This window comes from Monodelphis domestica, chromosome 4 (assembly GCF_027887165.1).
Source record: "Monodelphis domestica isolate mMonDom1 chromosome 4, mMonDom1.pri, whole genome shotgun sequence".
Classification (NCBI taxonomy): Eukaryota; Metazoa; Chordata; class Mammalia; order Didelphimorphia; family Didelphidae; genus Monodelphis; species Monodelphis domestica.
Genome location: NC_077230.1, coordinates 92,563,837 through 92,577,716, shown reverse-complemented (window position 1 = coordinate 92,577,716; position 13,880 = coordinate 92,563,837). Strand labels below are relative to the sequence as shown.

General features: G+C 39.8%; 1 protein-coding gene across 1 annotated transcript in view; it reads left to right on the top strand.

Moving 5' to 3' along the window:
* The window catches only part of MUC4 (mucin 4, cell surface associated), a 110,525-nt gene that overhangs the window by 83,902 nt on the left and 12,743 nt on the right, over positions 1 to 13,880 (top strand). The window contains exons 10-15 of the mRNA XM_056826089.1: positions 1,643 to 1,762; positions 1,920 to 2,125; positions 2,858 to 2,948; positions 4,188 to 4,355; positions 7,428 to 7,529; positions 9,087 to 9,311. Coding sequence (XP_056682067.1) covers positions 1,643 to 1,762; positions 1,920 to 2,125; positions 2,858 to 2,948; positions 4,188 to 4,355; positions 7,428 to 7,529; positions 9,087 to 9,311 — 912 coding nt within the window. The remainder of the gene's footprint in view (positions 1 to 1,642; positions 1,763 to 1,919; positions 2,126 to 2,857; positions 2,949 to 4,187; positions 4,356 to 7,427; positions 7,530 to 9,086; positions 9,312 to 13,880) is intronic.

The window sequence follows — 13,880 nt, the reverse complement described above, 5'->3', positions numbered from 1 at the left end:
AAAGATAAAGCAATTTCTTATCCCCTAATGGGGGAGACAAGTACACATAAAATATATATACAGAATAATGGAAGACTTATATTGTGTATATATATATGTAGATAAATATAAGATAGTTTGGGATGGAGAATGATGCTACCAATTGAAGGGAAAAGAAAAAGCTTCCTACAGAAGTTGGTACTTGAGATAAATCTTTTTTTTTTTTAAACCCTTACCTTCCATCTTGGAGTCAATACTATGTATTGGCTCCAAGGCAGAAGAGTGGTAAGGGCTAAGCAATGGGGGTCAAGTGACTTGCCCAGGGTCACACAGCTGGGAAGTGTCTGAGGCTAGATTTGAACCTAGGACCTCCCGTCTCTAGGGCTAGCTCTCAATCCACTGAGCTACCCAGCTGCCCCCTTGAGATAAATCTTAAGGGAAAATATGAAGAAAAAGTAAAAAAGGAATGCATTCCACACAAAGACAATATAGATGGATGGCTCAGTGGATAGAGAGCCAGGCCTAGAGATGGGAAATCTTTGATTCAAATTTGGCGTTAGACATTTCCTAGATGTGTGACCTTGAGCAAGCCCATTGCTGAACCCTTAGCACTTTTTTGCTTTGAAACCAATACCCAGAATTGATTCCAAGACAGATGGTAAAGGTATAAAAAAAAGAAAAGAAAAGAGAATGAAAAGGAAAGGGAAGGGGAAAGGGATGGGAAAAGGGAAAGAAGAGAAAAGAAAGGGAAAGAAAAGGAAAAGAAGAGGAAAAGAAAAAAGGAAAGAAGAGAAGAGAAGAAGCAGGCTTGTTTGTTTGAATTACAGTGTAGGAGGGAATGATACTCAATAAACCCACAAAGATTGCTTGGGATTAGGTGGTATGAGACTTAAAATCTAAAGAGGGAAATGTATATTTTATTCTCTAGGCAATGGGAAAACCCTGGAGTTGAATGAGTAGGAGAACCTAAAATAATGGGGAAAAAATACCATATTTAGAGTCAAAATACCTGCGGTCAAAAGAAATTTGTTTCTTTTTAGTTAATTAATTAATTGATTTTTAGGGTTCTTACTTTCTGTTCTAGTAACAACTCTAAGACAAAAGGGTAACGGCTAGGCAATGGGAGTTAAATGACTTGCCCAGGGTCACACAGCTAGGAAGTGTCTGAAGCCAGATTTGAACCCAGGAACTCCTACCTCTTGATCTGTCACTCTACCCACTGAGTCAACTAGCCTTGGGCACTTCTTTCTTTTTTTTAATTAATTAATTTATTTATTCAATTTACAACATTATTCCTTGGTTACAAGAATCATCCTCTTTCCCTCCCTTCCCTTCCCCTACCCTTCCAGTAGCTCATGCGCAATTCCACTGGGGTCACTTATTTCTTATGTGACTTTAAGCAAGTCATTCTTGGCCACATTTTCTTCACCAAATAACCTCTTCTTGGACTAGTTTGATTTCTTAAGGTCCCTTCTAGTTCCAAATCCTATGACCCCTCAAATCGTACCAAGTATTCCGATGTTGCTTATGCTTAGGGCTGACAAGCAAGGGAAATGGGACCCAGAGATGGTGCCATGGACTTAGCCAAGTTCACCTCTGGTCTTCTTTGCTGCACACTCCAATTATTTCATTTCTCTTCTCATCAAGCGATTGTTTTCAACAGACCAAGAAGCACAGGCTCAAAACTGGTGCTGCCGGTGGAATGACAAGCCTTTCTTGTGTTATCTGTACCAGCAGAAGAGGCCTCCTGTCAGCTGTTTGGGGTACAGACCTCCCCGCCCCGGTAAGGCTACTGGGGCATGGCCAAAGGGCTTGAGGCTAAGGGATGCCACTTTTCAATGGAACCACTTGAAGTCAGGGCAGGGGAGGGGACTGCAGGCAGGTTCTACTGCCCAGGGACCTGCATTGCCCTGCCAATGTGGTCCCCCCGATTTTTCCAGCCTGGATGTTTGGAGATCCCCACATCACCACCCTGGATGGTGCCAACTATACTTTCAATGGATTGGGAGACTTTCAGCTCATCGAGGCCAAGGATGGAAACTCCTCCTTCCTGCTGCAGGGACGGACAGCCAAGATGGAGTCAGCCCAAGCAACCAAATTCATTGCCTTTGCTGCTCAATACCAGTCCAACAGCATGAACAATACAGTGAGTGAGACAGGGCTCCCTGCAAGCTTTCCCATCGCCCCGTGGACATACCTGTCAGGTTCCTCTAGCCCATGGAGACCTCTGAAAAGAAAATAGCTCTGGGGCAATTAGGTAGCACAGTGAGTAGAATGCCAGGCCTCGAGTCTCGAGAGCCTGGGTTCAAATGTGGCCTCAGACACTTCCTAGTTGTGTGACCTGGGCAAGTCACGAGCTCTTGTAGAGAGAAAAATACAATGGAGAAGGAAGGGAAGAAGGAGAAGGAGGGAAAAAGGGAACATGCAGTAACAGGACACTACTGGACTCTGTGTATTGAGCTCCATGCATGACCTGGGGAAATAATAAGAGATATATAAATAGCATTTATGTAGTACTTTAAGATTGCATAGCAATATGTATATATGTATAAATATAAATATATAAATGTTATCTCATTTGATATCTATAGCATGATAAGTTGCTATTATGAGGTAGTTGCTATCATTGTCCCCATTTTATGGGTGAGAAAACTGAGGCTGAAAAAGGTCAGGTAACTTGCCCAGGATCACACAATTGGCAAGTAAATATCTGAGGCAGAATTAGAACTAGGGTCTTCCTGATGCCAAAGCCAGCATTCTTATCTACTGAACCATCTACTTGCTCCACCACTTCTCTGGATTTCAAGTTTCATGTTCTTCATGCGGGTTGTGGGGCTCCAGTTGAACAGGACTTTTACCACTTTCAATTTCCTTTCAGGTTCATTGGTTTCTTATACCTAATGATACAATCCAGGTTCAACTCAATAACCAGAATGTGAATTTTACAAACAATAGTGACTTTCCAGAAGGTAAGGCAAGGATGAACCCTTTACCTGCTTCTTCCCTAGGACAGAACAAAGCAAGCTGACTAATCATGGGAGGGAAGGAAGGCAGAAAGGCAGGAAGGCAGGAGGGAAGGAAGGAAGGAAGGAAGGAAGGAAGGAAGGAAGGAAGGAAGGAAGGAAGGAAGGAAGGAAGGAAGGAAGGAAGGAAGGAAGGAAGGAAGGAAGGAAGGAAGGAAGGAAGGAAGGAAGGAAGGAGGGAAGGAAGGAAGGAAGGAAGGAAGGAGGGAAGGAAGGAAGGAGGGAAGGAAGGAAGGAAGGAAGGAAGGAAGGAAGGAAGGAAGGAAGGAATGAAGGAAGGAAGGAAGGAAGGTAGGGAGGGAGGGAGGAAGGAAGGAAGGAAGGGAGGGAGGGAGGGAGGGAGGGAGGGAGGGAGGGAGGGAGGGAGGAAGGAAGGGAGGAAGGAAGGAAGGAAGGGAGGAAGGAAGGAAATGTTTCTGAATTCCCTAATAGTTTCTGAACAAAAAGAGAGGGGACCAATTAGGAGAAGGACTTGGACATTCTTCAAGTGAGTGATTGCAAATGAGAACTCCTAATAGAGATACAAACTAATTACATTCAGATCCTAGTAGTATTCTCTACTTGAGACTACTACTCAGACAAGAACAGCAAGCACAGAAGACCCCTAAAAGGAGACAAGTTAACAAAAGGAACAGCCAGAAATGCACAGGAAAAGACATCCAAGAACCCCCAAATCTCACAGCCATTTTGTTCTATTGCTACAAAGTCCTAGCTTTTTCCTTTCTCCTTTCTTCAAGATTCTACGGTTCTCGGGAAGAATTATGATAAAACCTAGACTCCAAAATAATGATGAGGAAAACCCCACTTCTCCCTGCCTCTGTTGATTACAAGTTACCCTAGCCAAAGAGGGACACATGTGCTGCCATATTTGCAAACTACAGTTTCTTCTGTGCTATCCCCAAAGTTCAACATTATGTCTGCCTCAAAGTGTTATCAAAGGAGTGCTATAAATCACTTTCTATTTGTCATGTCCTTTGAAAGCACACACAAAATTCAACTCAGAGGAATAGTCTGGACCCTTGATGCAGGATCTCTGTTAGTCGGATTAGGGTTGCTATAACTTCTCCTTTGTCAGAGACCTTTGGGATATTTTCTAGATCTATCTTCAGGGCTTCCCTGTTTCATCACAAGTCTCATTGTTTCTGGTCAGCTGACTTCTTTTTTGCTTGTCTACCAATATTCTAGATGAGAAGGTATACAATGCCTCTGGAATTGTGTTGACTCAAAATGGCTCTATGATCTCTGCCAACTTTGATGGGACTGTGGTAGTCTCTGTGTCTTCAAACTTCAACATTCTGCAGGCTGTTTCCTACCTACCAGAAGAGTATCGAAACCACACTAAAGGTCTCCTAGGTAAGGGGCAGTTGAAACAGTCCCTCATGTTGGGTAAAGAACTGAAATCATAGAGCTGGAGGAAGGCAAGAATTGCTGTGCTCCGTAGATTCCCATTATGGAAGCTCTCTAGATTGGATGACTTGGAAGAGAGGGCTAACTTTGGTGTTTGGTTGCTCTGTGGATTTCAAAGATAAGAAAGGAAATCATTAACCTTGGTGTTGCTGTCAATGGAGTGAATCCCATCTTATATATTGTGGAGTGGTTTTCTACAAATCCCTGTGACTCCTGTCTGCTACTACTGATCTGCTAACCACTGGTCCCTGTTTAAGGTGGTCTATTTCTCTTTTTCTTACGCTTCCTCAGTTCCTCCAGCCCCCAATAGTGCCTAGACTGGAATATGGAGATAAGGATTCTTGCTCCAGTTTTGACTCACATAGAATTGAGAAAAGAAGTTCCGTCTCAACTCATACCCTCATAAAACTGGATATGTTCTGTTTCTCTGTCTCTGTCTCTCTATCTTTGACTCCATCTACATCTCTTTTTTTCTCTCTCTCTTTTCTCTCCTTCCCTTCTATTTTGTTCCTGTATCTCTCTCCTTCTCCCATCTTTCTCCTTTCTCACCCTCCTCTTTTCTCTCTCCCTTTCTCTCACTCTCCCTTTTCTTCTCTCTCTCTTCCTTTTCCTTTCTTTCTCCCTCCCTTTCTCTCTCTTTCTCCTTCCTTCCTTTCTCTATCTCATGCCTCTCTTTTTTCCTTCCCCTGTCTTTCTCCTCCTCTCTTCCCCTCCTGCTTTCTTTCTCACTCTCTCTCCCCCTCCTTCCCTCCCTCTCTCCATCTCTTTCACTCCCACTCTACCTCCTCTCCTCACTTAGAACCTCATTGGATCTCGGCTCTTCCTCTCCTATAAAATGAGGTGGATCTCTGAGACCCCTTTCAAGGCTAAATCTATGATCCTCCAGTTCCAAGTTCATCATCTCATATAGTAATAGGTGAAGGGTATTGAGAACACTGTAAACAGGCAATATTCTTTGGTACTCTAAGGATTAGTCAAAAAGGGCAAGGATAGGACTCAGGAAAACTGAGTTCTCATGCCGACTTTGCTATTAACTAGCTTTATAATTTGGGACAAGTCACTTAACTTCTCTGCACCATATTTTCCCCATCATTAAAAGGAGAGATTGAACTAGACAAAATCAAAACCCTGCTCTAATCTTTCTATCCTTTATGTGTTTTGATTTTTTAAACTCTTACCTTCTAACTTAATATCAAGTCTAAGACAAAAGAGCAACAATTGTTAGGCAATCGGAATTAAGTGACTTGCCCAGGGTCACACACTTACGGAGTGTCTGAGGCTGGATTTATACCCAGGTCCTCCCAACTGCAGGCTTTGTACTCTATCTACAGTGCTATTTAGCTTTAATAATTTCTTTTTTTTTAACCCTTATCTTCTGTCTTGGAATCAATACTGTGTATTGATATCAGAAGAGTGGTAAGGGCTAGGCAATGGGGGTCAAGTGACTTGCCCAGGGTCACACAGCTGGGAAGTGTCTGAGGCCAGATTTGAACTTAGGATCTCTTGTCTCTAGGCCTAGCTCTCAATCCACTGAACTACCCAGCTGCCCCCTTTAATAATTTCTAAAGAGATTTTATTTCAAGGGGCAGCTGGGTGATTCAGTGGATTGAAATCCAGGCCTAGAGGTTGGCACTCCTGACTTCAAATCTGGCCTCAGACACTTCCCAGCTGTGTGACCCTGGGCAAGTCACTTAACTCCCATTGCCTAGCCCTTACTACTTTTTCTGCTTTGGATACAGTATTTATTCTTTTTTTTTTTTTAAATTAAAACCCTTACCTTCCGTCTTGGAGTCATTACTGTGTATTGGCTCCAAGGCAGAAGAGTGGTAAGGGCTAGGCAATGGGGGTCAAGTGACTTGCCCAGGGTCACACAGCTGGGAAGTGTCTGAGGCCAGATTTTAACCTAGGACCTCCTGTCTCTAGGCCTGGCTCTCCATCCACTGATCTACCCAGCTGCCCCCTATTTATTCTAAGACTAAGGTAAGGAATGTTTATAGAGAGAAAGACGAGAGAGAGACAGAGAGAGAGAGATGGAGATGAAGAGAAAGGGAGAGAGAAGGAGAGAGATAGAGAGAGAGAGAGAGAGAGAGAACTTACATTTCAAAGTCCAGTCATCCTTTAGGGAATTTTTTCTTCCATCACAAATATTTACTTGCCTATATTTTTTAACATTCACTTTAAAATTTTGAGTTCCAACTTCTCTCCTCCGCTCAGCCCCTCTTCCACCCATTCAGAAGGCACTGCTTAATTTTTCTTGCCATATTCAGTAGATTTTGTTTTATTGGAAATTGAATTCAAGGTAGACATGATTGGCAATGAAAATAAAGACAGAAAAATGAGGAAATAAAAAAAAATTTAATTACCTGCTAAATCTACACCATTTTCCCAAGTGGCTTAAATCTCCCACCAATTTAGTCAGTTATGCTCATTCTTACTCTAAGTGGTGCTAGTGTGAGTCATTATATTGTTTTGTGCCAAACATGAGCTCCTGCATGTGTCTTTGTCTGGAGTTCTCATGTGTAACAAATCATGTCTGCATCAGAGCAGCACTTCTCTTTGCTTCGTTAACGCTATTGAGTTATTAATAATGGCTCAAAAGTGATGCTGGTAGCTTTGATAAGTCTAACAAAAGTCGATAAATGCCTAGGGGTGTTCATATAAGAAATAATAAATAATGAAGTTTGCTATAATGTGCTATTTTCAACTTATTTAAAGGGTCTTGGATTGTATTGGTAGATATTATAGGATAGATATTATGACCTCCGCTTTGTACAAAAGGCAACAAAGGGGACAACTAGGCAGCTCAGTGGATTGAAAGCCAGGCCCAGAGTCAAGAGGTCCTAGATATGAATCTGGCCTCAGATACTTCCCAGCTGTGTGACTCTGGGCGGCTCATTTAACCCCCATTGCCCATCCCTTACCAGTCTTCTGCCTTGGAACCAATATGTAGTTTTGATTCTAAGATGAAAGGCAATGTTAAAAAAGAAAAAGTAACTGACTGTCTTCTTTCTTCCCCAGGGGTCTGGAATAACAATATCTATGATGACTTCAGGATGCCCAATGGCTCCTCCATTCCCTATAACAGCTCTGAAGAGGAAATTTTTCACTATGGAATGACCTGTGAGTCCTGGAGTTATCATCTCAAGAAAGCCTTAGGGGTTGAAGCTGGAGCTGTGATGAGGGAGATGGATAGACACAGAAGCCCCAATCCTATTGGAGATAGACCTCAGAGTCTCTGTATGGGGTTTGGAGTTGGGGGGCTCAAAGTTCATCTAAAGAAAACTGAGAAGATCTTAGTGCTACATCATATTTGCACCCAGGAAGGCCTGGTACTAACTTTTTTTTTTTAATCTCCCTTCCAGACACCACCTTATAGGCATAAGAGAGTAGAGGAGGAAATAGAAAGAGTGATCTCTAACAAGGAGATACTTTTCACAGTTATGGATAAAGGAAATATTCTTGACCAAATAAGGGATATAAAATATCAGCGGAGATAAAATAGGCAATTTTGATTACATAAAATTGAAAACCATTTGCACAAAATAGTTAAATTTAATAGGAAAACAGTTAAATAGGGGGAAATTGTATCAAAAACCTTTTTTTCAAAATATGATATTCTAGATATACAGAGAATTGACTCAAATATATAAGAATAAGAGCCATTCCCCAAAAGAGAAACTGTCAAAGGTTGTGAACATTCAGTTCTCAAAAAAAGGAACACAAACAATAATTAATTGAAAAAATGCTTCAGATCACTAATAATAAGAAGAAAATTAAATCAATTCTAAGTTTCTACTTCATAGTCTGGTGAAAATGTCAGATTTGGCAGAATTGTGGGAGGAAAGGCATAGTTCTGCACTATGGATAAGACTGTAAATTAGTCCAACTATTCTGGAAAGAAATTTGGAGCCAGTATATATTCAAAAAGTCACTAACTGGTGCATACTCTTTGACCCAACAATAGCACTACTAGATGTATACCCTCAGAGATTTATATAATTTTCATAAAATCCAAGACTTAAATTTTTTTTAGAAAAATTTCAGGAAAAGGAGCTCGATAACTCCTTGAATCAAGAAAATGAACTGTTCAGAGAAAGTGCCATAAAGAAACCTCCACTGCATCAGGAGATCCAGAATGAACTTTGGGATGTAATTGAGTGAATTGAAGATGGTTGAACACATTTGTTCTGAATGTAAACTCTTATGCCAAAGAGGACTGCCCCCTAATTGTTTGGGGTTTTTTTGTCAATGTGCCTAGCAAACATTAGTTTTGCTCTCTCTCTTCTATTTCCCTCTTATCTCCAACTAATGTAGTTTCCTCTTAGAAAGTGCAATATTGTATGCACCTAAAGCTAGAAAATCTTTTGAGTTTTTGATTAATTCATTCAAAATAGATAAAGAAAATAAAGAATTACCTTTCATAGATCAAAGAATGAGGGGGGAAATATGTACAAGATATGTAGCAAAGACTTGGAACCTAAGAGGGGTGCCTGTCAATTGAGGGGCTGCTGAACAAATTCTAGTATAGAAAGAATGGAACCTGACCAGAAGCTACACTTTTCCTCCACAAAAGTATTAACAGTGAGGGAGATTATAGGCATAGTAGAAGGAAGATGAGGGCGCCATTCCCCATCCACCATCACTGATAACCACGCTGGGTCATCTCTTGTATTTCAGGGCATGTTGGCACAAAGAACCTCTTTCCCGACAAGCATGATAACCTGACCAGCAACTTCACTCCTGTCTTCCTGTATCAATTGGAAAATAGATCCCACGACTGGAATTTTCAATGTAACAATAATAAACAATGTATTTATGATACTCTGGCCACGGGAAATCTTACTATTGGGAAGACCACCATCTCTGTCTATGAAAATTTCCAGAACATGAATGGCACCCTCAGTAAGTAACACAAATAACAATTAAACCTCTGGAGGTTTTTCTTGCCTGACTTGGTGTTCTAGTGACTCCGGTCCCAAATGAAAAGTAGGTTGGCATAGTGGATACAGTACCAACTTTAAGAGTCAAGAGGACCTGAGTTCAAATTTTGATACCAGTTGGGCCACCCTAGGTAAGTCACAAAAGAGATAATATGGGGTAGCTAGATGGCTCAGTGGATTGAGAGCCAGACTGTACAGTGGAGAGTCAAGAGGATTTGGATTCAAATTTGGCCTGTAACACTTCTTAGCTATGTGATTCTGGGCAAGTCATTTAACCCCCATTGCCTTGCCCTTACTGCTCTTCTGCCTTGGAACTAGTACACAGCATTGATTCTAAGACAGAAACTAAAAGTTTTTTTTTTTAATTCAACATTATTGGGGGAAGGAGGAAGAGAATAAGTGTTTCTATAGCACCTCCTACATGCTAAGCACTGTTCTAAGTGGTTTTTGATCTTTATAATCATCCTGAGAGGTAAGAGGCTAATGCAAGGGAAAGGTCTAATCATTTGGACTATATCCAATGTCCATAGACACTTCTTGGATTCTCCTGTGTTTACTCTTCATAAAACAGGAGAACTTGAGTGAATTCAGGGGCATATTGGAGCCAGCTCTAGCTTGTGAGAGCTGATTGTTAAATTTTTGGCGTGAGCATTTAAACCTCAAAAACTAGTACTCAAATCAAGGTTTGATTTATTGTTTTGTTAACAGTGTAGAGTTAAGAACAAGTTAGTAATGCAAATCAAACTTAAAAGTGTACATACTTTTTTTTTCCTCCTGGGAGAGCTGGTTGTTAAATATTTGCCATCATGCCCTTATAGTGTTCTATGCACTGCTTGAGCTCAGCAGAACACTGGCTTGAGCCAGTAGAAGGCTCAGCAGAAGACTCAGGGAATGAAATCATCATCAGATGGAGGTCTGGTGACTATGGGATTAATAATAATAATCATAATAATAATAACTTCCATTTCTATAGTTCTTAAGGGTTGGCAAAGTGCTTTTCAATCATTATCTTATTGGAGCTCATAACATCTTTGGGTCAGTCCAAGTCCAAGTCTAATCCCACCTGTGTAGATGACACAAACAGTGAGGCTCTCAGAAGAAACCCTTCCAGAGTAAGAAGGACTCTCCCATTCTTTTTTCCAAAGAGAAAACAGTACATTCTTGCTACCTATAAGAAAGGGCAGCTAGGTGGCACAATGGAGAGTTCTGAACCTGGAGACAGGATCAAGAAGATTCCTCTTCATGAGTTCAAATCTGGCTTCAGACACTTTTTAACCATGTTTCTGTGGGTGAGTCTCTTCACTTGTAAAATGAACTAGAGAATGAAAAGGAAAACCACTCTAGTATTTTTGAAGGGGGGGGGGGGAGAGGAACCAAATGGGATCATGAATAATTGGAAACAACTGAACAACAACTTGTGAGAAAACTGTAGCTGCCTTTTAGTTTCATCAAAATATATGTGAAATGGCAACCTCAGGCTTTTTTATGGGTCTCAAGCTCAATAGAGAAAAACTGACGAATTTCAAACTGTCAGTCTTGCTATGTATGGACTCAGCAGGGAGAGAGGCTGTGCTAGACCCTAGATGAGCAAATTCTTGCTGCAAGGGAAATTCTTTATTCCCTATTTCTTGCCCAATTAAAGGTTTATTTCTACAAAAAAAAAGTATTCCCTAAGTATCTACTATCATATCCACCGTGTTAAATTACAAATTAAATGAATATTTATTAAATACCTATTATAAGAGCTGAGAAACATCCCTGCCCTCCATGAAACAATGTTTGCCAGAAATGAGTTTACAGAAGAAAGCAGCATCGAATATGCTCCATGGAGAGTCATCCTTTTCATTTTTCTAAATATATGAAACAGGGGGAAAGAAGGTCTCTGCTCCTTCACTCTGCCAAATCAACAACAGAAACTAGAATCTTACCCCTAACCCATTCAACCATGATCTCTGAAATTATTATTCTCTCCTTTATTCTTCTCCCAGCTCTACTCCTTTAGACTTCTCCACCCCATTACCCCTTTTCAAGGCCAATTTGGTGACAAAGTGGATAGAGTACCTGCCCTGGAGTCAGGAAGACTCATCTTTCTGAATTTAAATCTGTCCTCAAATACTTCCTAGGTGTGTGACCTTGGGCAGGTCACTTAATCCTGTTTGCCTCAGTTTTCTTGCATGTAAAATAAGCTGGAGAAGAAAATGGCAAACCATTCCAGTACCATTGCCAAGAAAACTCCACAGGAGTCATGAAGAATTGGACCACTGAAAATAACAATAAATTTGACTTGACTCTGGCAAGTCATGTCTCTAGTAATGTCTGTAAAAATAAAAGAACTAAGCCAAATTTCTGAGCCAAAATCTGACTTTTTATCATGAGCATACAAGGCACACAAGCCAAAGGGGCTTTGTTTGAGACCCTGAGTCTTGAGTTTTATAGATTTTATTAGAATAGACAGTGACTCAGCACTGTTTAACCCAATAGCCAAAGGTTAAATAAGATCAGAGCAAGATGTTCTGGCCAGGGTTCTGAATGGGGTCTTGACCAGGGGTGATGAACAAGACAAAATGATGTCCTTAGACTGGAAAGCTTGCTAAAGTCTGAGAGGCCAAGTATAGTGATCAAAGCTTTCTTTTGGAAATATCCAGTGCTTGACACTTGTAAAACCCAATGGAATTGCTCATTGGCTACAGGATGGAGGGGGAGGGGGAGGGAGGAAAAAACAAGCATTATGGTATTGATTAAAGGTCGTTAGAGGTAAGTAAAAGGCTATTTTAAGAGAGAATTATTAGAGAATTTTTAAGACTGCTATTAACAAATCTTTAAGGAGGCAAAATAAAAATTCCACATGTGAACTTTTAATTTTAAATCACAAAACCTTTTACTGTAACTGGGAAAGGTAGAGTTCCTCCAATTGTCAGGTCTCAGAATTTCACAACTTTGCAAGCAGGATCTGGCAAGCTCTTAAGATTTAGCATTTCAAGGAAGTTTTAAACTTCCCAGACTATAGTAAAGATACAATTATTATTTTTCTCAGTTAAAAGATAACAAGAGATGAGTTTTCAAAGCAAAGTTTCTATAAAAATATTTAGTTCTTATTCAGTACCTTGAAAAAGAAGAGTGATTTCAGTCTAAATTTCTAAAAAAAAAAAATTATTTAACTCAAACAAGATTTTTTTTTTAAACATTTGATTTGGTCGTTTTCATACATTATTCACTGGAAACAAAGATTATTTTCTTTTCCTCCCCCCCCCCCCCCTCCTTTCCCTCTCCCATAGCCTCCCATGATTCCACTGGTTATCACATGTGTTCTTGACTCGAACCCATTTCCCTGTTGTTGGAATTTGCATTATAGTGTTCATTTAGGGTCTCTCCTCAGTCTTATCTCCTCCAACCCTGTAGTCAAGCAGTTGCTTTTCATTGGTGTTTTTACTCCCACAGTTTATCCTCTGCTTGTGGGTAGTATTTTTTTTTTAGATCCCTGCAGATTGTTCAGGGAAATTGCATTGATACTAATGGAGAAGTCCATCACCTTCGATTGTACCACAGTGTATCAGTCTCTGTATATAATGTTTTCCTGGTTCTGCTCCTTTCGCTCTGCATCACTTCCTGGAGGTTGTTCCAGTCAGACAAGATTTTAACAGGGGATCAATTTGGGCATTATTTTAAAAACTCTCACATACCTTAATTCACTGAGATGTTTAAAAATATAAAGACTCTTTAAGTGTTATAGTAGTACTTTGTTAATAGATTTTGCATTTCAATTAACCTTTCATCATTCATTTACTTCTGATTTGCTTGAATATACAAAATAGAGTCCAAATGATCACAATAGTATTATTTTTGTAGAAGAGTAGGTTAGAGAATAACACACTTTTATTTTTTATGTCAGTATTAAGTAAAATGGTTCAAATAATATCTAATTAAATTTATAAATTTATTCATTACTTTCAAAAGCAAACATATGCACTCATTTTAAAACAAACACAATTAAGAAAATCTAATTGAGAAATTAAAATATTTCCTTTTGCCATATAATTAGTTTCTCATTAACTTAATGTCTGTCCTTTATCTTTGGTCCTTTTCAGTGTGGCCATCATTGAAAAAGAGGATATGTGTAGGAATAAACAGATATTCTTATTATTATTATTCCTGCAATTTAAAAAAGTTTTTTCCATCTTTTTCCCTTTTGGTTGATCAGACCAAGGCATGAGCTAGGACTAATGAGTAAAACACAGATAAATAAAGCAAGCTGGTACAAAGTACAAATAATGGATTAGATTAGAATATCCCCTTTATTTCCTTTAAGTTTTATGCTGCCTCTGCTATTTTCAGACTCTTCTGCCATTACTTTCTCTGTGTCCTTTTTAGGGAAAAAGAAGAAATATAAATCAAAAGTAGAGACATATACCAAACAGGTAGCTTTGACAGTAGTTCCTTTTGGATAAAAAACTGAGTTTGATGATCTCCTTCAATTTTGTCTCCCTTATTTTTTCTTCATTCCCAGAATTCTTACTGTTGCCCCTATTTGTAT